The sequence below is a fragment of the Poecilia latipinna genome, unplaced genomic scaffold (genome assembly GCF_001443285.1).
Source record: "Poecilia latipinna isolate Pla-1442-1.1 unplaced genomic scaffold, P_latipinna-1.0 Scaffold1159, whole genome shotgun sequence".
Taxonomy (NCBI): Eukaryota; Metazoa; Chordata; class Actinopteri; order Cyprinodontiformes; family Poeciliidae; genus Poecilia; species Poecilia latipinna.
This window is the reverse complement of record NW_015113775.1, coordinates 90,371-115,790: the sequence shown is the minus strand read 5'-3', so window position 1 is coordinate 115,790 and position 25,420 is coordinate 90,371. Positions and strand designations below refer to the sequence as shown.

The 25,420-nt window shown below is 38.6% G+C and overlaps 2 protein-coding genes across 7 annotated transcripts; both read left to right on the top strand.

Moving 5' to 3' along the window:
* Positions 1-95: 95 nt before the first annotated feature.
* Positions 96-17,750, top strand: rhot1a (ras homolog family member T1a). Of its 6 annotated transcripts, none has more exons than XR_001427508.1 (21): positions 97-513; positions 3,061-3,119; positions 3,272-3,353; positions 3,690-3,733; positions 3,810-3,863; positions 4,281-4,333; positions 4,586-4,694; positions 5,784-5,885; positions 6,584-6,682; positions 6,817-6,925; positions 7,009-7,129; positions 7,548-7,632; positions 7,760-7,905; positions 8,037-8,137; positions 8,355-8,485; positions 9,619-9,702; positions 9,821-9,943; positions 10,021-10,223; positions 12,436-12,522; positions 13,510-15,640; positions 16,854-16,941. XR_001427508.1 is itself a non-coding variant. In XM_015053083.1 (20 exons), exons 1-20 carry the CDS (start codon positions 477-479, stop codon positions 16,969-16,971), a joined length of 1,980 nt encoding a protein of 659 aa, XP_014908569.1. In that variant the 5' UTR covers positions 96-476; the 3' UTR covers positions 16,972-17,750. The 6 variants fall into 6 exon arrangements, 4 of the variants coding, with proteins under 4 accessions (XP_014908569.1, XP_014908568.1, XP_014908572.1 ...); XR_001427507.1 differs by lacking the exon at positions 12,436-12,522 and adding an exon at positions 12,010-12,132; XM_015053083.1 differs by lacking the exons at positions 12,436-12,522; positions 13,510-15,640 and adding an exon at positions 12,010-12,132 and having other exon boundaries at positions 96-513; positions 3,693-3,733; positions 16,854-17,750.
* Positions 17,751-19,234: 1,484 nt separating this feature from the next.
* LOC106960138 (uncharacterized) lies at positions 19,235-23,594 on the top strand. Its single transcript, XM_015053091.1, has 9 exons — positions 19,235-19,960; positions 20,039-20,116; positions 20,211-20,243; positions 21,875-21,961; positions 22,071-22,168; positions 22,685-22,995; positions 23,086-23,169; positions 23,259-23,396; positions 23,497-23,594. The coding sequence occupies exons 1-9, from the start codon at positions 19,898-19,900 to the stop codon at positions 23,532-23,534; spliced, it is 930 nt and encodes a 309-aa protein (XP_014908577.1). The 5' UTR covers positions 19,235-19,897; the 3' UTR covers positions 23,535-23,594.
* The last annotated feature ends 1,826 nt before the right edge of the window (positions 23,595-25,420 follow it).

The following is a 25,420-nucleotide window of genomic DNA, read 5'->3' as shown; positions in this document are numbered from 1 at the left end:
GATAATGTTGAAGTAACCCGCGTGTATTTCCGTATTTTGACGCCAGAGGGCAGCATAACCGCTTGTTATATTTGGGCTTTGAGAGTTTTGTCCCACATGGCTCACTGTAGCAACCCGGTGTTGGAGGTCGGGCATGCTCCTGAAACGTCCACTGCGAAGTGATCCACTGGCGCCGAAATGAACGCGATTAAGATAAAAATACACACAAACAAGACACAGAAACGCTTTTGAATCGTGTTTTTGCTCGTCTGTTAACCCGCGACTTGACGCAAAGTGTGGAGCAACCGCAGAAGAGCTTTGGGAAGTGTCCGTCCGTTTTGTCCTACAAAGCGGCGGGTGTTTGACAGCGGGAGGGCCCGACGTTAGGAAACCGCTGCGGCTGGAGGAGGAGGAGGCAGGAGAAGAAGGAGGAAGGCTCTCTGAAGACCCAATGAAACATTAAGGAGTCATTTCTGCTGAGGGAAGCGAGCTGAGTCATGAGGAAGGACGTGAGGATACTCCTTGTTGGAGAACGTAAGTCGAGGGATGTAGTCGGTAAATATGGCAGACTGATAAAATGAGCTAGAGGTTACTGCTAACTGAGAGGCTCTGAAATCCAACCGTTTAGCATGAATTCTTTTAGTAACATGCGAGTATATAATGTATCAAGGAATTATTGCCTATTTTTCTCTTTTAGGAGAGGCTATTAGTCTTTTAATTGTTTAATTGTGATTGTAAATTTAGAAACTGACTCTTCTGTAGTCACCATATATCTTTAATTAGTTGAATTAGTACTCATTTTCACCATTTTACCCAGATTTCTGGCTCTTTTGAGGCTTATACAAATGAACACAAATATTTAAACCATTTTGTTTAAATATTTTGTCGACCTTTTAGTCAAAACATGTTGGCAACATTTTCTAACGTAACAATAATCTTATTTGAAGAAGCACTTGTATGTTAAAAATTAAGATTAGCTGAAAAGCATTTGAAAGGGCAAAATTATGGGACGGTTTGTGTCCCATAATTTAAAAAATCTGTAAAAAACAAAACAAAACAAAAAATGCCCCAATTTCCATTTTAAATATAGCATCCACCATGCAAATCTTGAATTTTCAGCTGTTTTAATGATTAAAATAAATGTTATTTAACTTGTAACTGTCATTTTATTCATTCATAGTATTATGTTAATGTCACCATTAAAAACAGCCACAGAAAATGCTCTGCCTTGAAACAAAGGCATTCGTCTTGTTATAGTTCTTAGTGTAAACAAAATATTGAAATTTTGATTTATTTCCTTTTTTTTATGGAAACGGGACATTACACAGGCTATTAAAGCCATGTATCAAATCAGTTTCTTTTTGTTTTACAGGTGCTTGAAAATATGAGGAAAGACTATTTTGGTTGTTTTAAAAATCTAACGCTCATCTTCAGTTACAGCTATTTCATAGTAAAAGCTCAGCAAAATGCATAATGAATACAGTTCTGGGGGCTTTTTCGTTACAAAGATGCACCAATTAAACATTTTCTCCCTGATTCTGAATTAAGGTTTCCTTTGAGGTCTGACCTGCTGATTACAGCCGATTTAGATCAAGAAAAGATTGAACCTATTTGTGCATCAGAGTGTTTAGCCCCAAACTTTATTTGGTTTTCATTGAACTAAAATAAGCGGATAAAAGTAGATGCTGTTGGTTAATGCTACTGTAGGTCAATATAATGGAAGTTGTTTGTTTGATGCATTTGATGGATGTGAAATAAATATCAAGATAATTCAGTTGTTTGACCAGACGATCACAGAGCCGAGCTTTTAAAGGGGAAATGATTATGGATTAGTTGTGTATATGTTCAATTTACAAAAATATTCCTCACATTTCCGTTACTTTGACAAACTGTTCTCTAGTTGGCACAAGTTATTCTGGGTAAATAACAGCTTAATATCAGAATCCCAACTCCCCCCCTCCCCCAAACTTTGCAGGTATTGAATCACGTCCTACTAAACTTTCCTTCACCTGGTTTGTTTGTTCTCCTGCCACGTTGTCAGAACTATTTATATTTCATCTCTCCATTTGGCGAGTAGGACCGTTACTGAGAGCAGGGCGGCCAAACGCTACGTGACAACTGAAGTGGAGTCACTCAGCTGTCTGAGAGGCAGATGGTTGTAAAATATAATCATACAGATCCATTTATTTAAGCTGTTTGCAACTTTTCACTTACTTTGTTGATTTAACTGTACTGCAAACACATTCTTGTAGATGAATGTGGTTTTGTATATTTTCTTAGTTTAAGCATTGATAATTGTTTAAACAGGAGGAGATAAAAAAAAACATGTTCATAGATTAGAAATACTTTTTCTCATTAATTTCAGTCAGTGGAAAATATTTTTTTTGACATTTTAATTGATATGTATTTCTTTGCATATATACTTATATATGTTACACATTTGTTGTAATTATAACTCATTTTAAGGCTGCAAAATATTTGGGGGAAAATCAAAATATTTTGGGAATGTTGCGATGTAGACATGACTGTGATAGATAAGTTCTTACCTGAACAGAGTTAATGTTTTCAGACCTCTTTTATAGGAAGAGCCGGTATGATGAGTAATTTCTATGTTTTTGGAAAAATATAAAATTAATTGTTTTCATCTCAATGTCATTTTGTTGAAAAATGTTGCTTTGTCAAAGAAAGAAAGCTTTAGAAAAGCCTCTAAGTACCCTCCTAAACGTTTTCTGTTTCATTAAACAACAAATGTCAGAAAATATTTTACTGTCACAGAGAGCCTGAATGCTTGGGATTTAAAAAACAAAGCTAACATTGGTTGCGCTTTAAGTAGTTATTTGAAATATAACCAGAGATTTGCATGTCGGACGGTAATGTTTTGGGACCTTTTGTTGAGTGCAGAGTTATGAAGCTTTTTGTAGCAATCCCTTTGAGAAGACGTGCAACTCTTTCAATAGTTAATGATGTAGACAGTATTTCTCTTAATGTAGTAAAACTCTGTTTCCTGTTGTCGTTCCCATCATGCCAGTATAAATGTCAGAGTGCTCTTAACAGCTTCATTGTTTTCCTTTTGTCCCGCAGCCAAGGTGGGGAAGACGTCGCTGATCATGTCTCTGGTTAGTGAGGAGTTTCCTGATGAGGTACGTATCAGCCTACACCCTGATGGTGTGTAATATGTCAGATCTTGACCTAGAGGCTGCTTATTGCACATATATTTGTGTTTTATACACTTGTTGTAGTGGGAAAAAAAAATTACACCAGCCTGGATTTATAATGGTGGTCTGTCTGTCAGGTTCCTCTCAGAGCTGAAGAGATCACCATCCCAGCTGATGTGACCCCAGAGCGGGTTCCCACACACATCGTGGATTACTCTGGTAACTCGTTTATGTATCTACACACAAACGAATCTCTGAGAAAAACAGCAGAAATGTCACAATTAACAAACCTGTCAGTGTTAAACCCCTCTAGCCTTTCTGCGCTTGTCCATACTTTAAATTTATTTTAATACATGTCTACCAGGCCAGAATTTGTTATTTATAATAAAAGGCTCAAGCTTTAATTACCAAGTTACCCATTTATGTGTCAACATTATTTAGATTCTTGATATTCTAAGAGTTTTTCCAAATAAAGCATCCAACACAAAAATATTAAAATTCAGGAGGTTTGGAAAAAAAAATGTCACTGATTAATGTATTTTTTATTATATTTAGAAGCAGAGCAAACTGATGAGCAGCTGTATCAAGAAATCTCCAAGGTAGGTTTGATTTGATTCTCATTGTTGTTGGTTTATCTCATGCATCTCAAGCTGATGTTTCTGTTTCTCTTTGCAGGCCAACGTGATCTGCATAGTTTATTCAGTTAACAACAAGAAGTCCATCGAAAAGGTGAAAATAATTTCCCTCCACAATAAGCACAGTTACAACTACACTGTGTTTATAAGCTGAATTTAATGCCCTAAATATCAGACCTGATCGAGGCATACTTCCTGCTCCGTCTGGAAAAACGAATTTTGATTCTGATTTTAATACTTTACAGGTCTGGATATAAAAAAAAAAAAAAGAAAAGATTTTTCTGCGTTATTTACATTCTCAGTTTGCAGCTTCTACACTTTAACCCTGATGACTGTAGAAATATTTGTTAAAAATTTAGAGTCATGTCTTGTACTGAGATCTCAATATTAGCTGAAAAGGTTTAAAAACTTTGGTAATTTGTCTTTGGAACTGCAGTAAAAAAAAATGTTTTCTTGATCAAATCTGGTTCAGATCATTAGCAGAATGTAATTCTGTATCTTCCTCCTAAAGGTGACGAGCCACTGGATTCCTCTTATAAGCGACCGCACAGATAAAGACAGCAGGTGAGTAAATGCTATAGTGACGATCATTCTTTCATACTTTTTCAGTTCATTTTATTTACAAAACACATTTTAAAATGTAAAATTTTTGTGGTTTGTCAGAAATGCCTTGATTAAAATAATATTTATTTAATAAAGTTAGCAGAGATTTTTGTCTTTACAGACAGTTTTATAGGTGAACAAATTGTTGGTGATGCTGATTGGTTTGATGTTATTGTTACATTATTTCTGTAACAATAACCGTCTGTATTTCAGGGTACCACTGATTCTCGTGGGGAACAAGTCGGACTTGGTGGAGCACAGCAGCATGGAGACCATCCTGCCCATCATGAATCAGTACCAGGACATTGAGACCTGTGTAGAGGTAAAACACTGATTCAGCCTCTTATTATTCACACAAGATGATGAATATGATGTAAGTAGGCTACAGGACCAGGTTTAATTACAGTAGAGTGATGAACATATGAAACGGTGAAGGACCTGCTGAGAACAGAAGTCAGACCCCGACTCTGTTTACATTCTGGCTGAGTCATTAATGGGTTTATGTTACTCAGCCCCCCTGACGTGGCTGAGTTAGAGGCTTGGCTGGCATCTGTCTGCATTGCTGCTTTTATTCAGGTTTCTACCGTGCCACACACCCCAGCGCAGTTTTTTCCTCTTCAGACAGATCGCTTACAAGGTTAGAGGAGCTCAGCAAGGAGGACGTGAGAGTCGGCACATACACTGTTGGCACAGATTTAGACTGTCACAGCTACCGCACAAAACGGTGTGAAGCTGTGTTTTACTGCGGCCTTAGAGAGGGCAGGGGTTTTACAACATGGAGATCTGGTTCAGTTTATCCAACTTATTGGCAGAGGATGTTGGTGGGTTGATGCCTCTGAGTAAAAGTAGCAGAGTTTAAAGTATTTATACCAGAAAACTGGATAACATAAAGCTGCTCTGGGATAATGTATGATCATCACAGAAAACTCCCGTATCTCTGACTCGTTCTCCAGCATCTCATCAAAGGCTTTAATCTGTGGAAACAATATGAGATTTTTGAAACTGTAACAATCAGTTAAAATAAAAGTAAAATAAAAATTCAGGTTCAGTTTGCTACATTTTCTTGAGGCTTTGCAAAAACAATTTTAGTTTGAAACATTCTTAGATGTTATAAATTGCAAACAAAAAGTGAAAACCTAAATTTGAAAGAAATTTGGGTAGCTGTAATAGAGCCAACTCTAAAGTCAACAGGAAGTATTGACTTTGGAGAAAGAAGTCCCTTTGTGTGCAGAGTAAGTCGATACATATGAGGAAATGTATCCTTATGAGAATAATGCATTAGTATTTTGCATATGTATTTATCTCCATCATTGAATCTCCTAAGCCTTTCCTCTGTACGGATTACTAGTTTTACATTTGAGGACATTTTTTTTTTTTGTCCAAGTCTTAATTTGAACTTTTTTCCCCACAGTGTTCTGCCAAGAACCTGAAGAACATCTCTGAGCTTTTCTACTACGCCCAGAAGGCCGTTCTCCACCCGACCGGACCTCTGTACTGCCCAGAGGAGAAGGAGGTGAGGTTTGTTAGAAGCAGGACACATTTTTAACTCTGAAAATGCAGCGGAAACATTTATACTGGCAGGTGTTTAGTGTGTGGTGCAGCTCAGGTATTTCTGGGCTGTTTTCCCTGCAGGCAAAACAGCCCAAACTTGTTGCATCTGTGTGATTGCTATCAATAACTCTGGTGCACTTTCTGCTGTGGCGTAGCTAAATGTTAGCTTAGATAGCTCACATTTACAAAAGTGTAAATTGTTAGAGATCAGTGTTACCCAGCCAATCATCCTCTGTTTTTTGATATTTCTCTAATGCATGACTGGCTAGAAATCAAAATTGATTTCGCAAGTATTTGTCTAAAATGATGTGAGAGATTTGAACTTTAATAAACATGTTGGAAAAGGAAATAGTTCCTGTTTGTGAAATGTTTGCTGCAAAAAATCAGCTCAGAGAAAAGACTAATCATCTAGGAGTTAGGAAGTCATCGTAACATCGAGTTTATTTTAGAAATGCTGCTTTTAGCATTTTGATGCTGAAGGTCTGACCAGTTGATGCCAGTTTTAGATTATTCTGATTTCTTTTTAATAGATTCAAGCTCAATCCTGCACATAAAAATGAGGAGAGTGAACTGAAGAGTACTTTTCCTCTCTGATGTCGCCTTCAACAGATCTGATTATTTTATATCCTCATAAATGTTGACCCTTCCCGTGTGTTGCAGTTGAAACCTTCCTGCATTAAGGCTTTAACTCGGATATTTAAAATCTCCGACCTGGACAACGATGGGGTGCTGAACGACAACGAACTCAACTTCTTCCAGGCAATTCCTTAATTATGCGTTTGATTGTCAGATCTGTTGCTACGGAAATTAATACAAGCTCATTTAAAGAGGCGTATTTAGGCATGAACGTATCTGGGAAACATTTCTCAATGTCTTGTTCCTTATGTTTACAGAGAACCTGTTTCAATACGCCTCTGGCACCTCAAGCCTTAGAAGACGTGAAGAACGTGGTGAGGAGGAACATGGCCGACGGAGTCAGAGATGACGGACTCACCCTCAAAGGTCAGACTTTGTGTCTCTTTGGTTTCCTTTGCCTCTGTCAGGTTTTGACTGGATCTCATCCTCTCATTGGCTGGCCGTTTCAGGCTTCCTCTTCCTGCACACTCTGTTCATCCAGCGAGGTCGACACGAAACCACGTGGACGGTGCTGAGGAGGTTCGGATACGATGACGACCTGGAGCTCACGCAGGAATATCTGTTCCCTCTGTAAGCATCTACTCACGACACAGTTCTGTTTAAAACTGAAAATTAAAAACTTACGATACAACACGCCAGGATTAAATATGTTTAGTTTCGTCTCCCAATTGGGTTTTGATAGAAAACATCCAGATAGAGGCAAAACAGGCCAGTTTATTCACTCTTATTGAAAACAGTATTTCACTTCTCTGTATTTAAGAGTGCAGTAAAAAAAAACACCTCCATGATTCAGTCTGACTCTTAAAATGTTTTGATATTACCTCATGGCCATGAAAACCTGCCAGCGGTCATATATTTCCCGGTCCTGTGTGGTTGCTGGTGTTGCCTTATGTAACACAAACTGACCCAGAGTCCATCTCTGTTTGGACGCTGCTGTTGGAAACTCGTCAGGTCAGCTGCTGAACTCATGTTTGTGCCTCTATTTCAGGATAAAAGTCCCTCCAGACTGCACCACTGAGCTAAACCACAACGCTTACCTCTTTCTGCAGAGTGTCTTTGACAAACACGACAAAGTGAGTGGTCATGCACAACAGAGCAGTTTGGTTAGTTTGTCCCTATTTAGTTGAAAATGTGCTCCTAATTTTAATGCAGCAGTTTTTCTTCCAAAACCAAAAGTTTTACCTGATTGGTTCAATGCAGGACAGAGACTGTGCGCTTTCCCCAGAGGAAGTGAAGGACCTGTTCAATGTGTTTCCCTACATGCCCTGGGGTCCAGATGTCAACAACACGGTGTGCACCAACGATGAGGGATGGATCACATACCAGGGATACCTCTCCCAGTGGACGTGAGTGGCTTTCTATTAATACAGGCTCTCTATCCCACCAACTTTGATTAACCCAAATACCTTCAACACAAGGTCATACAACAGAGCTCCAGAGCATCCAAGTCCTGATTCCTCCTTGTTGTTGCTGGCAGGTTAACAACATATCTGGACGTCCAGAGGAGTTTGGAGTATTTAGGTTACCTCGGCTACTCCATCATCTGTGAACAGGAGTCCCAAGCTGCTGCTATTACTGGTAATGGATCAGATTGTGTTTAATGTTAAATGTTTTTCTGTTAAGCTGCAGTTGAACAAGTAAATAGGGATTTTAACAAAACAATGCATGTTATCAATTGAATCTAAATGGTTTTGTTTCTGTGAAAGCGTCTAAAAGTTGTTAAACATATGAAACGGAATAATAATTATATTTATTTATTTGTTGCTCTTATTTTGTGTATCAATTTCTTCCTTAGTGACGCGTAACAAGCGCATCGATCTGCAGAAGAAGCAAACGCAGCGAAGCGTCTTCCGGTGCAACGTGTTGGGGGCGCGCGGCAGCGGGAAAAGTGGCTTCCTGCAAGCTTTCCTCGGCAGAAACCTGCAGGTCAGTCGGAGCGGCTATGAAAACATTTCAGAAAATCCATCCCATATTATTCATTTCAGATGTATCACACAATTTAATGATAAATATGTATATTTGTAGAATGTTTCAAATTACAATAAATGTAAATAATTGAGAAAATAAAATTGAGTGAATAAATGTTTGGTTTATAGAAAAAACTAATTATTTTTTGATTTTGTTGATTTATATACAAATTGTCTATGATTTGCTACATAACTTGATTTTCACATCAAATTTAATTGCATTCATTAGTATTTTGACTTATGAACTGCAATACACTCATTCAAAAAACCAAAACGATGCATTTTTACAACATTTTTTTTAACGATTGACACATTTTGAAGAACATACATTTAGTGTAGGATTAGCTTATCCTTACTTACAAGTCTAATACTTGCAGCTATAATTTATATATAATTTATATATATATATATATATATATATAATTTATATAAATAAAGCTATAATTTATTTTAATCCAGACGTCAAATAAGCTGTTAAACAGCCCTATACCTCACTCCAAAAAAAATAAAGCCAATTTCTGAATTTTGTTACGTTTTGTTTCATGATTGGTGGAACCTTTAGACAATAAAACCCAAATATTAATCAAGCAGTTGAAAGTAGGAGTAGTAATATTATTTTAGACAGTCTGAATTGTCTGAAGACTCCAGACTGGAAAAGTATATAATTTGAAAAAAAAAATTGAAATAAAAAATAAAAAGCATGACAATAAATGGATCAGCCAGTGTTAAAATGCTTGTCAGCATTTTGTGGAAAACTTTCACTTGTTGTGAAATCTAAATGCATCGCTTGTTGAAACCTGTGTGGAAATGATTTATTGCACTTTACTAGAAATACATCACCCAACGTGCTTTTTGTTAATCCATTCTTCGAAATGGCAAAGACAAGAGAACATGCCATTCAGGTGAGACAAAGATTTGTTGGTCTTTACAAAATGGCTAAAATAAAAAAAAAAAAATAAAAAAATAAAAAAACTTCCACCCTAAACTTGCTCACATCCACTTCTGCCAATAAATAGTTTGAAATTAACTTATTTTAACTCGAAGCAAAAATGTTCCTTAAACGGATAATATTGACTTCATTGTCCACCACAGAGGCAGATGCGGATCAGAGAAGACCACAAGTCCTACTATGCCATCAGCACGACCTACGTTTACGGTCAGGAGAAGTACCTGCTGGTAAGAACCTTTTATTCTGAGCAGAAGCTCTCCGGATTACAGCCGAATAATCGCTCTATTACAGCTTCAGTTCGGGGCTGACAGCTAATCCCTCCGTCTCTTGTCCGCTCTCCGCCAGCTCCACGAGGTGATGCCAGATTTCGACATCCTGTCGGAGCCCGACCTGAGCTGCGACGTGGTCTGCCTGGTGTACGACATCAATGACCCTCGTTCTTTCGAGTACTGTGCTAAAGTCTACAAGGTGCGGCTCCAGATGATTTGATTGGTAACTTTCTGTGTCGGTATTGGAGCAAAACATTTGACTATTTCTTCCTGCAGGAATGCTTCTTAGACAGCAAGACGCCCTGCGTCGTGGTCGCTGCCAAGTCCGACCTGCACGAGGTTCGGCAGCAGTACAGCCAGTCGCCGCTCGACTTCTGCCGCAAGCACAAGCTCCACCCGCCGCAGCCGTTCACGTGCAACACGAACGAGGCGCCCAGTAAGGACCTGTACACCAGACTCACCACCATGGCCATGCACCCGTGAGTATCAAAACACAACCAACGCTTTTACTCCTCATTTAACCTGCCTTGTTTCTTTCTGGAAGAATATCTGACCATAAGAGATTAAAGACCATCTATTTTATTACATAACTTCTACATGATGTGATTGACCTGAAGTTGTTCAAGTTCGGTCTCAGTCTCTGAAATCAAGTTTCCACTTTTCCACCGTACATCCCAAGAAAGTATCTCTAACTCTTTGACTCTAATAAACCAGAGCTGAATGGAAGTCTGTCTAAACCTGATCAGTGTCTTACAAACTCGAAGCTCTTTGATCAGATTAGAATTCAGATTGGATTATGAAGCACTTAAAGGGATGTGCTTGTTTAATCTGATTGCAGCCCCATTCTTTAAATACTGAAGTCACACGATCGGCTGAGTGCGAGTAGCAATTTATCAGTTTAAATAAAAGTCATGGCAGATGGGCTTCTGGGTAAACTGAGGCTTTGTGATGTTGGGGGCAAAATCTGCTTTAAACATGAGATTATCAGGGAAACCAGCTTGCGTTTGTTCTATTGATCCTCTGCAGCCTGACTGTCCTCATGCTTCACTTCTTAATAAGCAGGATTTGGTCGTGCATTTTAAGTTTTTGGTTTACAACCAATAAGTTTTTGTAGAGAATTGTTTTCACATTATTTTAATTTTTGCCAAATACATGAATTTATTGTGATCAAAGTGATTAATGTCTGACTGGACATGGATTTATATTTGTCCTGCCACAACGCACTAGGCAGCATGGTCAGGATAAAGCTGCTGTGAGGAGGAGGAGAAGTTATCTTCATCTTTTCTTTCAGTGGTAATGAAGGATAAATGTGTCAAAAAAAAAAAAACCCTCATTCTCACTTCCATAAATTTTGTTTTAATGTACTTGTAATCTCTTGGATAAAATTTGACTTAACACATTTAGCTTGCCTGCTTTAGGTCGACTTGAATCTTACATCTAAATTTTCCTGATTTGTTGATTCAGATCCTTTTACATCTTTAAAACTTATTTCTTTTATACATATATATGTGTATATAGTGAAGTATTTATGCAAGGAAGCGTTTAGTTTTAACATTTAGCATTTATTTATGATTGATGATTCTCTTTAAAACATTTTTCCCTCACTGAAGGAATTAACACAGATTAAATTTCAGATTTTTTCCCCCCTAAAAAATTTCATGCAAATTTGTTCGGCTAAAATAAAAGATTAATTTATTTGAAGGTATCTTTGGTCAAGTTTACCAGGGGTGCTTATGATGCTTTCATTCCACTAAGAGTATTTTTACTTTACGTTTAGTTGGTCATCAATTTGTCCGTAATGACTTCTGTTAAATGATTCACATGTAGATTTGAGCCGCAGCTTTGTCTTATGTATTTGTCCGTGTTTATGTAAAGATACTCCATTAACATTTTGTGCTTCAGCTTTGTGTCCTCCAGTGTTTCACCAAGCGATTGACGTAAAAAACGCCACACAGTTCACTTTTTTGTTGTTTTATCAACTTGTGTGTAATCTGAGTAACCAGCTAGGAAAATATGTAGAGAAAAAAAACTGACTTGTAATTTTTTCCCCTTGCTTTTCTGGTCCTCCTAACAGCCTCATACTGTAACTGTTCGTTACCATTGTTTTTTTTTTTCTTTGATTAAAGTAGCAAACAAAGAAAGGCATGAACTGATTAAATCTTAGGGTTGAACTGTTTGCCCCGCCTTCACCGTTTTGTATGCTGTTTGCTGTGTGTTGTGTTGCTCTCGTAGTGAACACACACGTCTCTCTGTGTCTGTCCGCAGCCACGCCCGCCTCCGGTGCATGTGTTCCTGCAACAGGTGCACTTATTGCCTGTGTCAAAACCTCCTCAAGTTGGAGCTGCTGCGCAGCATTAAGGCGCAACTCCGCAGGGTCGTTTACAACAGGTTGATACACAGACGAAGCCGTAGTGTTTCACCTTAGACTCCCTGCTCTTCCTCTCCAGACTCAGTAACACTGCTGGCAGTCGTAGCTCCTCTGCTCTCCCTCAGTTTTTGGCAGCAGTCAGATTTCCTCTGCATTTCCACTGCAGGAACTAAAGGAGTCTCGTTAGTTGCAGAACAGGAATGGTTTTGGTTGTAGTTGAAGGAAAACGACTTGAACACATCAATGTGCCTGTATGTGTTGGATCATTTTAAAATGAGACATCCTCGTTCGTTTGGTGATGGATATCTCGGTTTCTGCTGCAGCTCCGGCCGGCCGAGCCGCTCTCTGCTCAGTCTGGCACATGGCGGTGTGACCAGCCTGTGCCGGCTAACGCCCAGGCTGCTAGCCAGGGAGGTACCGTGTGTCTGCGTGGAAGTGGCGTGTTGCATGCTGCATGACCGTGCAGCGCTAGCTAAACGGACAGGAAAACATTTTTGATTTGAGGCAGTTTTATTAAAATGAGGATTGATTTATTAAAGCGAGAGAAGTAAATGCACATTTTTAAGCCAAATAATTCAAAATTTATTTATAGCCTGGTGCTATAAATGATTGACCTGAATTCAAAGTTCAAATAAATAAAAGCTGTAAAACTCGATTGTCAAGCGACATGGCTGCCCCGGCCGTTCTGACATCACTTCAAGAAGTGCATTTGTGGGAAGAAAAATCCAGATTTACTAAAAATTAAATGTTCCCAAACCTAAAATATGACTAATTGAAAAAATTGAATTTATCACCAAGCTCTAGTGTGGATTTAATATCACTTCTGATGCATTGTAAAGATACAGAAAACAAACTGAAGCTTCTTACAGCCTTTTCTAGCTTGTGTGAATCTTCCGATCAGTGAGCTGATTGATGCCTCAGGTCCTGCAGTGGATTTACAGACTGTAAACTGACTTATGTACAAAATGAGAGAAACACAGCCAGTCTTCTGTGTTTGTGTTTCATTTGCTCTGAAAACTTCATTTTGTTCAGCATGTTTAATTTCTCACTGAACTCAAAAATCCAAAATACTTGTTTTCTCTGGATAACTTTAATCAGCTCGTCGGATAAGATTTGATGTTTTCAGTCTCATTTTGTCTTTATTTTCTTGCCTAACGCTCAAGTCTTAACACGCAGTTTACCATAATATTTCTGCTTTGTATTTGAATTTGAATTGGACATAACCAGGTTGCCTCTGTGTCTACTGTGTGTTAAGGCCTGATAAATTTGATTAACAGGCTTTTTGAAATCAGAATGTGTGTTTTTATGTTTTTGATTGATTAAACTGCATCGATCACGTTCATTTCATCCTGTTTTTCTTTTCCCCCCACGCCTGTTAATGTCTTTCCTCTCTGTAGGTGTTCATATCCGTGTTTCTGGCTGCCGCTTTTCCTCTTCCTCTTGCATCTCTTCACCTTTTTTTAACACCTGACGCCCTGTCTTACTTGTTCTCCAGCTTTTAAATTAAACCCAACTTGGCGCTTAGCGAAATGCTGCCATCTACTGGTGTGTGAGAGGTTTTGTCTCCGTCTCTATAATAACAGGAGCTCAGTGTTTTGAACCTGGTGGGAGTTGTCGGCTGTGGGAATGTTTCTGATAAATTTGACCCGCATGGAACCGGACCGTGCCACGTTTCATTCAGTGCTAACCTTTTTTTGTTTTGATTGCTTTTTCTTCTTCTCGGTTATTAAAGCAGCATGCAGCTGTAGATCTTCACAGCCAGCTGAGCGAGAACGACTCCAGGAAATGCTTAGGGTTCACTAAAGTTTCACACCAGGAGAGCCAGAGGGATCAAAAAGATTAATCTGATAATAAATGAAAGAATCATAACATCTTCAGGCTATAATAATAGGTTTATCAGGGGACTGTGTTACTTTCCAGACTGGCTATTTTTTGGTGTGAACTGCGTTTATTTGCTGTGTTTGTGGAGCTTTTTGTGTTTGAACTCTAAAGAGATGTGGAGCTGGGTGAAACTGTTTTTTTTTGTTTAAATCATCATTATTATTTTATTCTGTTTTATATGATTTAAAATAAACTTTTCTGTTAATGAAAAAACATTTTGAACCACTACTTCCAATTCACTGGTTTGATCAAATTCAACAACCTTTAATGGTGTAAAGCTTGAAGATTTTAGATTTATACACATTAAAAAAAACATTTAATGTTCACTTCTGAATCCACTGCCAGTTATTGCAGAAATTAACTTTTTTTAATCGCAACATTAAATCATAGTTTAATGCAATCATATAACTATATTATAGGATGCATTAAGATTCTTCCATTGTTTTGAATTTGGAAGGAGTTCAGTGGTGAACCTTCAACAAAAGTGCTTCACAACTAATATTTGTCAGTTGTCATTGCAAATGAAACCAACCAATTAACTTTAGATTTTAATAGTCATTTCATTAAACATAATACATAGCTCTATATTCATAGCTGTGAAATCTTTAACATGAGGGTATCAGTGTTAGGGTTTAAAGGGATTCACTGGATTAAAAGTCTAATTATAAATTGTTTAAAATGTATTTTTTTTAAAGAATCGTGGTCATTTTGAGGTTCACTGATGTTTGATATTAGTTTCCTTCTGTACCAGAGATAATAAACTATAAACCACTCCCTGAGACTTTTAGCATCTTGATCACCTACTGCGGTGATCATCAAATGCCGACTTACTGGCCACTTTATTAGGTACACCTTGCTACTACCTGAATGGAGAGTTTTTGCTCTTTAAGCAGCCTCAGTTCTTCTGTGGAAAAGGTTCAGCAAGGTTTCTGGAACATTCCTTAATGTTTTTGCTCCGTATTAACAGGAAAAGATCGTATAGTTGGTTGAAGTTTTGTCTTCTGCACATCCACGATTCATTTGCTGTTTCTACCAATCGTCCCTAGAGCACTACATAGCAGTGAGACCTGTTGACTAATCACTTCAAACACCAACAAGCCATCTTCTGACCCCTGACTTGAGATTTTGCGTTTAGTCTCTCAAATCTTTGTTCTTCCACGTTTTGATGTGGAAGAACAAAAGTCGTCTTTGCCACATCCAGATGCTTGAACCCATTAAGTCTCTGCTTTGTGACTGGCAGCCAACTCGGTGTACCTAATAAAGTCGCTCCAGCGGTCTTGTGGTTGTTAAACTTCACGCACTGATATTGATATTTCTGCATCGTGCAGGTTAAAATTAAAACAAACCACCTTGGATTTAATATTAATGCTGGTTTTAAATTTCTAATAGTAAAACAGTAACAGATGCATCACTAATCCATAGTTGCAGCCCCAGTGTGCATAATTCTGCGGTATCTCCCAGCTTCACCTGCTGTGTGGCGTTGTGACTGTTTGTGGGAACGCTGCTGGGCTGGGTGGAAGTAGCTCTGAGCTTCCTGCTGTCAGGGGAGGATTTCAGGCTGGTGCTGCAGGTTAGACGGTCATCTCCAGCATAGAGGAGCCCGCTTATATGAAGGCCTCCGCTTGAGCAGCCAGCTTCTTCACAAAGGTAAAGAGAGAAACCACACCGACGGAGAGTTTCACAGTCAGCAGCTGGTCTTACTCTCTTTTAAACCATCGCTGGAGTTTCTGATCAGAACGGTTACCATTGAAAGGCTTTTAGTCTGGTTTCTCTTTTTATGCTTACAAGAACATCAGTCACAGTGTGTTTCGTTTCACTATAAAGACATTTAAAAAGAAGAAAACCTGGCTTTGGTTTTCTTTTTCTTATGCTTTTAACTGGCTTTTTGCTCCTTTATTGCTTTCTGTTTAGTTTGCAGCTCATCGTTGACTTTATTTGGTTAGCAAATGTTAAAACAGCTCTGGAGGAAACACAGGAGATTATAAGATGTGATTTTATGATGGTAGAGTTGAAGAAATGCTCAAGTTTCAATGATTTTTTTTAAAGTAATGTATTTCAAAAGCCTCTCCAAACCTGCTTATACTGAATACTGATGATTCTGCTTATAAGAGTGATTCTACACGGTCAATCAGGTATTAAAAACAGACATGCTATTAGACTGGAGGTAGAGCCTTCAGTCACAATTAGCATCATTGTGACCCAAAAAACAACTCAGATTCCAACTGCTGTAATTAGTAATGTCACACACATTTTTACTCATTAGTTATTGTTTATAGTTATACATGTGAGATGTATTTATAATGCTTTAATTACATTTCTTTATTCTGGCTTATATTGAGAACATACTAGTTGAGTTATTTTTTTCTCTGGTAGCTAGCTTTACATAAACAAAGCTTGTAGCTCACTGTGTATTTAAAACAAAGTTTGGTAGCTGGCCAGGTCAGAGATTAAGGAAGGGCAAATACTGTACTGTGTATTTTTTTATTTTATTTTATCGGCTCATTTCCCCCCTCTGATTCCTCCAGGGCTGCCATAGAAATTGGATAACAAAGTTTTGTTGTTAGATTTGCTGCTTTTCTGACACCCACCTGTTTCTCTCTCTCTGCATCTCCTCGTTGTTTGACCCTGTACCTTTAAACCAAATGTCAAAACAAAGCCCGGGTTCCTGTTTCAGGCTCATTTTTATCCTCCGTGGTTCCGATTCAGGAAGTTGGCCTCTGTGGAGCCCCTTCAGCTTTGCTTTGTCATTTGGCAACTCGGAGAAAGTCCATCACCGCACAGTGCTGGTCCTGGTTCACGCTGCTTCCTGTTTGGGTTTTGACCCGCCCTCACCACCTCTGTCGCGTCTGTCCTCTCTCAGGCACATGGCCCAGGCGGACCTGAAGAACTCCACCTTCTGGCTGAGGGCCAGCCTCGGTGCCACCGTGTTCGCAGTGTTGGGCTTCGCCATGTACAGAGTGCTTCTAAAACACCGGTGATGGCGCGGGACGAGACGGCGGCTACTTTCCACTTTGGTCCTTTTTGTTCCTTTCTGAGAGACTAAAATAAAAAATAAAAAAAAAGACTGCCTGAACAAACCAAATGGGCTCATGGCCTCGAACCCACCTCTCCCCTTTTCTGTCCAAGCAGCACGAGCGAGAAACAAACTTTTATACGATTGTGGTTTACCTGTATGTAGTTGGTGAAGAGACACTATTTCTAAATGCATTGTTTCTGTGATCTTTTGGCCTAATCTGTTAGTTCAAAACTGATTTATCTCGGATGATCTGGTCCCGTTTTAATCCTCAGGCTCTCATCTAGTTCGACATGTGAGGCAGCCAAAATGAAACACTGCAAAGGGACTTGAATCTGTTTGTATTAAAGTATATGCAGTATGTTATGTATTTATGTAAGACTGTAGGACCTGTAGAGGAGTACCACAAGCCAAACGCAGCATCAGCAGGAGCAAAGCAGCATTTAACACCAACATCATCATGCACTTGTTTCATTTGTGTGTTAATTTATTAACCCATTGTTTGGAGTGCACCACATGAAACAGATTGCTCATGTATTTTTGTATTTAGTATTACTGCTCAACGTTTCTGACTGCTTTTATTTTTCTGGTTTTCAAATAAAGCTTTGACCTTCCTTTTCTTTCCGTTTCTGCACCACGAGCAAACGACTACGACGACCTCACCTTCCTAAAACTAGAAACGTGTTCACCGCCCACTGCGTCTTCTTCTGCAGCATTTACAATAAAGACTTCGATATCTGGTTCCAGCTTTGTGTTTGTGTGTCAATAAGTGGAACCACTTTGCTGCATTTGGAGTAATTCAACACCCACTGTGAAATTTGTTTTTAATTGTTTGGGTGTTAGCAGTACATCAATTATCCAAGATCACCTAAAATAGTAAATAAAATCATTATAACAATGCTTTTGCTCAGATTCAACACTGAATTGTACTTTGATTGGCTGCTGCAGTCAATATTCAACCCCTTAAACAGTATTTATCAGACTGATTCATAAGCTGTTATTGCATTAGATGTGTCTGTAACGGAGCACCTCAAATTTTGTTTTTGTTAAAAATATTGGAAAGCCAAGAAATAGTTGTAAAAAATAAAAAGAAATGATTGCTTTGGATAAGAAAGTAAAAGAAAAACGGCAAAGGCCTGAAATGTTACAAGGAATTCAACTAGAAGTTGAATTCACTGGTTTAAAGTTGAAGTAATAGTGGCTACGCCCCCTGGTGGCAGGAAGAAGAAACAATCATGACTGCCACCAGATTGCGGTGAAAAAGAAAAACCTTCACCGACTGTAAATCACCTGCAGCAAGACTTGACAGTAGTCTCGGAAAGTGGTTTCCAATGTGCATTTGAGACCTTTTATTTAAAAAATAATAACATTGTGAGATTTTCAGTATGTTAAAATCTTAATTCTAGGTACATAAGGGTTTTCCCCCAACTGTGTTTATTTACTTTTACTTAAATGTCATTAAATATAGCAGCACAGCCATCCAGAAACACTCACTGAAATCACAGTGAAGGGCCCTCATTTATTAAACCTCTCTGTACTGCCTTGCTGCTGAAAATGTGCTATATAAATAAAATTACCTTTTCCTTTAAACCTGGCCTAAATAAAGCAAACATATATCTGGAAGCAGTGACTCATGTTCCATTTTTGTTTCTGAGAAAATAGTTTTGAATGCCAACTCCATCTCATAGCTCACCCAAAACATTTTATGCGTGACATTTGAATAAACCAAAACCTTTCTGTTTCAGATAAGTAGTGATCGCTCTTGATTTTAGAAAACTTTATTTAAAATGTTTTGTGTTTATTTTGTTGACAAGAAAATAATCATTACATTTCTTATTTTTTACTCTCACAACTTGTATTTATTTATTTATTTTATTTATTTATTTTTTTTTTTGGTCTACTAGTATTTTACTCTTGATTTTACTCGGCTTTCATATCAACAAGTTTGGGAACCAATCATCTAAAGTTGCGCATTTAACATGGCAAGACTCCATGTCTGAGCTCTTACACCACTTCAGACCCAAAAGCACAAGAAAAACTGACTCCAGAGTGCCTCAAGCCCCAAAATGAGGGTAATATAAACTAAAACTAGAACTTTTCAGCCGACAGATCAGTGTTATGTTTGGAGAAGGATAAAGGATAAAGAATTTGGATTGCTTTGCTTCCTCTGGCATTGAAAACCTTCTCAAGACAAATCCAACGAGGAATCAGGGAGAAAATGTCACTATCTGTGTGAGGACGCGGAAGCTGGAGAGTCATTTGACTTTCCAGACGATAAGCATATGTCAAAGTCCATCGAGGCTCGGTTTCAGAAAAACTCTTGGAAGTTACAAAGAGGCCAACAAACTTCTCTGACTTGAACTCCATTGAAAATCTCTCTTAGGATTGGAAAAAAAAGTGGCTGCAGCACGGAAAATCAAGAACATCAATGACTTGAAGGCCTAAAACACCCCAGGAACGCTATGAATCATGACTGCAGCAGATAATGTACAGCAAAATGTTGCTCTCCTAATTACTAAAGAAGCAGCAGGGGTTTAATAATACTGAGACTACAGTAGTCATTACACGTTGAACTAATTTGTGACATTGTCGAGCTTCTTGCATAGTTCTTCTTTGCACATTCTGCCAATAAATCTTGATTTGCAGCCGGCGTTAGGCGGCTATGATTTACAACTGCTGAGCTAACTTATTGACAAAGACTCACGTGAAAAAAACATGTAATCTAACCAACCAGAACATTGGTTGGTGAGAATAGAGAAGTGAGGGAGTGATAAGTCTGAACGAAAACACTCTCAGCCCGAGGAAGGAGGAAGTCACAGCATACAGCCAGGTGAATGTAATGAGAAGAAGTGGTGGCCACAGTGTGAAGCTGCCATCTGTCAGGGGGTGAAATGTCTGTCGACGGCACGAAGCTGCTGTTTGAGGGGTTTCTGCAAAAACGAAAAGACAATTTGGTGAGTTGTGTTTCTGGGAATTTTACTGACAATTCTGAGCTGTGGTTTAACTGGCTGCTCTGCTCATGTTGGACATAGAAAATAAGATGGGTGACCTACTGGTTCAGGCTTCAAAACACTACTTTGTTTTTTTATACCAAGAAAAACGGCAGCGCTGTAAGTACCACACTTTTTCATTAGGTTGTGAATATATCAAACAAATGATTCAGTCTAAATGATATAACCTATTAATTATTTATCCTATTCACAGTCACACTTAAGAGGCTATTACTACATTTACACAGTAAGTCATTAACTTTTTTTTTTTTTTTTGCTTGAACTTGTGTTGATTTGTATTTGTGGAGAGTAAAATCACATTTATGATCCAGTTTAATTTTCTGAAGCTGAACTTGTGAATATTCATCAAAGTGGCTTTCTATTTTATCTTAGTAGATAAATTAATGAGTTCAAAGAATCTGCCATGTTATTTTTCAAAGGAATAAATCTACGTAGTGCTTGCTTTCACTTCTCTCAGTGAAACTTGTTCATGTCTGGTTTAAGTGATGAAGGTTTAGAGACAAAAATAGAAAAACCACATGGGACTTTTTAAAAAATGTTTTCCTAAATATTTCTTCAGAAAGTATCCAAACTAGTTCATTTTGTATGCAGTTGTTTGATTTGATGTGCAAACAGACTCTTTACAAGAAATTAAGTTGTGCAAATAGCAGCAGGAGTGTAAACAATGAGTTTGTTTCGAAGCAGTGGTGGTTATAAAGTCTTGCAACTGCTGAGTGAAAGGACCTGCAGAGATGCTTCTTTGTGCACCTATGATGCAGCAGTCTGTCACTGCACTGAGAAAACAGCTTCACGCTTGGGGTGGGAGGTTAGCGTACTGTTTAAAGCGGCTTCATCTCAGCTAGAGATAAGAAAAAAACCACAGAATATGGTTGATGAAAGTGAAGAAAGACCAAAACTCCAACAGACCTCAGCAGGTGGGGTCTGCTCTGACCCTTAATGGGTGTCAGTATTGTGAATTCAGTCCAATTTACTGTTCAGGTGAAAACTTACATTTGAGATTCCACTAGCTGAAGGTGTGTTCACTGGATGTTTGTCTGTGTCAGTGAGGTGGGTCTGCACCTGCAGAAATCCATCAGGAGCTCCGTGGTTTTTGCCCGTGTTGATCTAAAGTGAGCCAAAGTCATCCTGTCTCAATATGGCTGAAGCTAAAAGTGCAATGGTTTATTTTTTTTAATTTACTGCAAAAGTAAAATTGTGATGGTAAAAAATTAACTTCTTCCTAATAACCAATAAGCAATGGTCTCTGTGACAGCGCATATTATCACAAGAAGTTTGTTTAGTATTATCTCTTTAGTAGGGGGGATATAACAGGGGCACTGACCCCTGCTGGCCTCTGTCTAGGACCGCCCATGGCTGGATTAACCCTTACCTGCCCCCCCCCTGCATTGGAAGCAGGCAGCTGAGGTGTTTAGGGGTCTCTCCTCAAATGAAAGTTTGCTTAATGATAGAGAGACGACAATGGATGTTTTCTCTCTATCTCTCTGATAGAGATAGAGCTAGATCTCTCTCCATCTCTCTTAAATAGTGGTATATAAAATATATCACTATTTATTTATTCTTTGCTAATCTGGTATCTTTTGCGGTTTCCTCTGTTTTGTCTCATCACACTCAGAACAGGCCCTGGTTTCAGTGTTGTAACAGAGACAGTTGTATGCTTTCAGAGCCTTTAGTCCACTTTCATATTTACTGAAGTAAAATGCGAAAGCACAACCTTTACTTCTACAAAGTGCATCTCACTGTGGTGTAGCTATCTGTGTACTTCCTCTCCTATCTGCACTTTCCTCCCCCCTCAACAAACTGGATTTCCTGGCATTTATTTACGTCACTAATAACCAAACTTTCAACATCTTGTCTCAGGTCCAGTCGGTGCGAGAAGTCCAGAGAACCGACAAGAAGCACTTTCTATTTGAAATCATCATGATCAATGGAAAGAAAAAGATGTTGGTGAGCCCCTGCTGTGGTTTGAGTTGCCATGTTTCATTTTGAAAGCTGACAATGGCAAATCTGAAACCAGCCTTTTGGTTGATGTGGATTTATTTGTGTGTTTGTGAAGGCAGCAGAGACAGCAGCCCTCAGAAAAGAGTGGGTTGGGCACCTTTGGCAGGCAATGCATCTCTCCTCTTCTGGACTTCCGGACTCTAGAGGCCCAGAGTAAGTCCAGTGCTGTAGATTATTTACAGTAGAAATATATTCACATCCCATAAATGTCTCTGCATTTTACTGGGGTTCTGTGTGGCAGGCCGACACAAAACAATGCATGATTATAGAGGGGAAGGAAAATGATTCACGTTTTTCTAAATTTTTGCAAGTAAAAATCTGGCCTCATTTCTAAAGAAATGCCTTGGTAAGTCGTATGCAGATTTCTAGCCTTGTAGGGGACACAGTGCAAATGTGAAAGAAGCAGCTTCAGTCTGAAGAGACCAAAATTAAACTTTCTGACCTACATGCAAAACACTATGAGTGGTGGAAAGCTAAAACTGTGCATTAGTAAATATTCAGGTGTTGGGACTTTTTATTGTAACTTAACAAAGTCTGAAGTGTGTGATAACTTCTCCAGAGCGGCGTGTTTTTCATATATTGGTCTCCTAATAATCCCGTAGATGCGATGATGTTTTGTCTTCACTGATACCAACTCTGAGCCTTTTTTTTCTCCTCTGTGCTCCTCAGCCTGGAGATGTTCGATCAGCGAGGGAGTCTAAGCAGCAACATGTCCATCTCCCTGTGCAGCGACAGCGTGAGGGAGGTGCGGCCGCCTCGCCCTCTCTCCGCCTCCTCAGAGCACATCTACTCAGAGACCGAGGGCTTCACTTCGTCCATCTGCCCGCCTGAGGACGAGGACAGCGATGACGCAACGTACCAGAACCTGCGAAGGCCCCTCACCTCCATCGAGGCCCCCAAGGACCCCGATCAGTCCACTGAGATGAGCTATGAAGAGCAAAGACAGGATGTCCTCTATGACGTCTTACCTGCCAGACAAAGTATAAACGTGCTTTAACTAGGTCAGATGTTCTGGTGACAGATACTGGAGATGTGTGAAGCTGTCATTTAGTTTATTTATTTACCTTTAGGTACATGTGAAGCTCCTCCAACACAAGCGCACGATTCTGTGTACGACTTCCCTTTGTCTTACAAGACATCTAGTGGTCACCAAGGTGATTTTAAAACAGCGGCTTGCTTTTAATCAACCGCTTCATTCACTTGTAAAAATGATAACACTGGTTTTTGTCCATTTTTTTTTTAGACCCCACAGATGGAGTGTATGACGTCCCCGTTTCTGACCACAAAGATGGAATCTACGACGTCCCGGTGTCCGAACGCAAAGACTCAGTCTACGACGTCCCAGCCCATCTGCTGAGGAAAAAGAGCGATCACACTGAAGGTAGCGTCCGTCGCCTGTCTTTTGTCGATGTCATCTAAGTGCAGGGAGAAAACCACAGGTACAGCGTCTGCAAACGCATTCTCACTTCTGCTGTTTGCAGACGAGCAGCCGGAGGAGGAAACCTACTGGAGGATATGAGGAGAGGAAAACAACAAATCAGGAGCACATTTCTTTTCTTTTCTTTTCTCTTCTTTTCTTTTCTTTTCTTTTCTTTACTCTTCTTTTCTTTTCTTTTCTCTTCTTTTCTTTTCTTTTCTTTTCTTTTCTTCTCTTTTCTTTTCTTTTCTTTTCTTTTCTTTTCTTTTCTTTTCCTTTCCTTTCTTTTCTTTTCTTTTCTTTTTATTCCACTCTACGTCCAACTTGTGGATCAAAATTAGAGCTGTGCAGTATGTTGTATTCTAATCGCAGTATGAATGTTTGCAGTGCAATTGCAAAAAGAAACAAAACAAAACAAAAAAATTGAATGCATTATTCAGTAGGTGGTTGTGTTTTATATGCCCTGCTTGACAACAATGTATTTGAGCATTTGGATTGACTTTTAAAGCTAAACGGACTTTAAAGCTTTATGATGTGGAAGATAATATTGAGAAAAAAGTGATATCATCATGGCGTCACATTCATTAATGACGTCATTACTTCTTTCCCCTCTAATATTGTGCATTCAGAGCCAAAGTTTATTATTTTTCTTACTTAAAACTACAGCTACAGTTAAAAGTTTGAGCAGGAACACAGATGAAAGAAGATCCTAAAGAAGATTGAAAAACCTTTCTCATGTTTTCAATGACTGGGATAATGAGATCGGCTTGTTAAGCTTCACACCCCATGCGTGGTTGACTTTACTCCAACAGTAAAGTAAGCATGTGACTCATGCTTCTCTACATGCAGCCTTATGCAGAGAAGTGATAAACAGGGAATTGTTAAACTGCAGCAGTTGGTTATCTTCTTAATCATATTTATGTATTAAAATCCTATCACTCTTTAAATAAATTATTTTTTTATGAGTCTCAAATCTTTAAAGATCCGTTTGAACCTAAATCAAACACGTTTTACACATAAATTAAAGGAAAATGTCTAAAAATATGTTACAATATTAACATCTAAACTGAGAAACGAATGATGATGTTGAATACAGTCAATAAAAGAATCAAAAAGGAGCCTATTACTAATTACTCTAACATATTGATACATTAGATTACATTTGTTTGCAACAAATGAAATCATACAAGCATGAAAGAGGGGAACCTTTGAGAAGAACTGAGAATAAAACAATCAGATAATCAATGTCTGATAAGATTTAACTTCATCATTAATATATCATATAATCTATCTCAGATATTTGGTCACTATTTATATTTTGTAAATATATGCACTAAAGTTTGGGATTGTTTGGAAAATGAATGAGGGATTTAACAGAGAAAGAGTTTAAGGTTTGGACCTCACAATGGTTTGGTCAGAACTAAGGAGCATTCTCAAATATAAAGTTGATTTATTTGTTTTTTTTTTACAGTTTTTCACATTTTTTTTATGAACATCAGCATAGAATTTTAATGGTTTATACCACAAAGCTGTTTTTCATATTTCTCACCTAGCCTTCATATCATCTTTAGGATGTAAGCTTGCTTTAGCTACGTAGCTTATTTTTCCTTACAAACTGTTGTTACCTTACAGTTTAGCTTTGATCCCAGTGTTTTGCATGAGTTTCTTAGTCTCTGTTTGGGATTTTTGCATTGGCTGAATGTTTCCACTCCTTTTCAACAGTTTTTCTATGTGCATTTTGCAGGCCTTTGCTTTCTGCAAGTCTTCTGCTGTTGACTTCAAACACATTCAGCTTACAGCATTCTTGCAGGAAATGCTTTTCTTTTTTTGGCTCAGGCCGCCTTTATTTGAGAGTAGTTAAGACAGGAAAGTGGGTAATGAAAGAAGGGGAAGACAAGCAGCGTAAAGGTCATCAGGCTGAGAGCCGAACCTGCGACGGCAGCATCAGGGACTAAGATCTCGATATGTGGTTTGTGCTCTACCCCTGC

Bases quoted from the DNA above. Each gene is read 5' to 3' on its own strand.
- rhot1a (XM_015053082.1), top strand. From the start codon at position 477: ATGAGGAAGGACGTGAGGATACTCCTTGTTGGAGAAC. The intron at 6,926-7,008 runs GTCAGACTTTGT...TGGCCGTTTCAG, and splicing joins TGACGGACTCACCCTCAAAG to GCTTCCTCTTCCTGCACACT. The intron at 9,944-10,020 runs GTGCGGCTCCAG...TTCTTCCTGCAG, and splicing joins ACTGTGCTAAAGTCTACAAG to GAATGCTTCTTAGACAGCAA.
- LOC106960138 (XM_015053091.1), top strand. From the start codon at position 19,898: ATGTCTGTCGACGGCACGAAGCTGCTGTTTGAGGGGTTTCTGCAAAAA. The intron at 19,961-20,038 runs GTGAGTTGTGTT...TGTTGGACATAG, and splicing joins AAAAACGAAAAGACAATTTG to AAAATAAGATGGGTGACCTA. The intron at 23,170-23,258 runs GTGATTTTAAAA...TTTTTTTTTTAG, and splicing joins GACATCTAGTGGTCACCAAG to ACCCCACAGATGGAGTGTAT.